The 880-nt window shown below is 36.9% G+C and overlaps 1 protein-coding gene across 4 annotated transcripts in view; it reads left to right on the plus strand.

The window, feature by feature from the left end:
• Positions 1–880, plus strand: part of LOC106883406 (epidermal growth factor receptor kinase substrate 8) — a 134,064-nt gene that overhangs the window by 113,345 nt on the left and 19,839 nt on the right. For all 4 annotated transcript variants that reach the window (XM_052971640.1, XM_052971639.1, XM_052971641.1 and 1 more), the window contains one exon: positions 307–396. In XM_052971640.1, the coding sequence (XP_052827600.1) occupies positions 307–396 (90 nt within the window). The remainder of the gene's footprint in view (positions 1–306; positions 397–880) is intronic.

Here is an 880-nt window from a genome sequence, read left to right on the forward strand (position 1 = left end):
ACACACACACACACACACACACACACACACACACACACACACACACACACACACACACACACATGCACACATTTATTTTACTTTGTATACTGATATATATGTGCATTTATATATCGGTCTACGTAACCAGACTACTTTCTTTCTCCCCCTTTGTTTTCCATGTCTCTTTCTTTCTCTTCATCTTACAGTCTATCTTGTTTCTCTTTGTCTGATTTGCATTTCCCACCATTCTTGCTGCTATTTAACCCGCATGTGATATATATTTCCAATCAAAAACCCAAACAATCCATTTTCTTTATTCCCTAGATCGGAACTATGATGCCAGAATGTCTCCTATGGGTCAGTCAGTTTTTTTTGAAGTGGACCACTTGGCAACATTCACAGTTACTCATGAAGGTGAGTTTAAATTCCTCATTTTGTCCCATGGCATTTCCGAGCTAACAACCTTTTTTTGTTGATTTATTTTAGTAAACAACCAGGATACTGGCTGTTCAAAACTCTTACCATTCCTCTCTGACTAATTACTTCATATTCTTTTAGTCCTTCATTGGTTTCAGTCTTTGAGCTACTGTGCTATTCTGGGAATATTCTCTTCAAGGGTTTTATTCCTTCTTCACTTTCAGTATGCTCTGCCTGATATTCATCTTAGGCTTAGTGATCTCAGAAAGAAGAATAGTGAAGAGGATTTAGCTGTCAAGGGATGTAATGAAAAAAATTGATGAGATACAGTCTGGCTCCGCACGACATTTCCCTGTTTGATGCTCTAGTGATTTTATTCTTCCTGATAATTTTGTATGTGAGTGTGTGTATGTGTATATATTTCTGTACACACACACACACACAATGTGTGTGTGTGTATGTATATATGTATGTATGTATA

The sequence above is a fragment of the Octopus bimaculoides genome, chromosome 11 (genome assembly GCF_001194135.2).
Source record: "Octopus bimaculoides isolate UCB-OBI-ISO-001 chromosome 11, ASM119413v2, whole genome shotgun sequence".
NCBI lineage: Eukaryota > Metazoa > Mollusca > Cephalopoda > Octopoda > Octopodidae > Octopus > Octopus bimaculoides.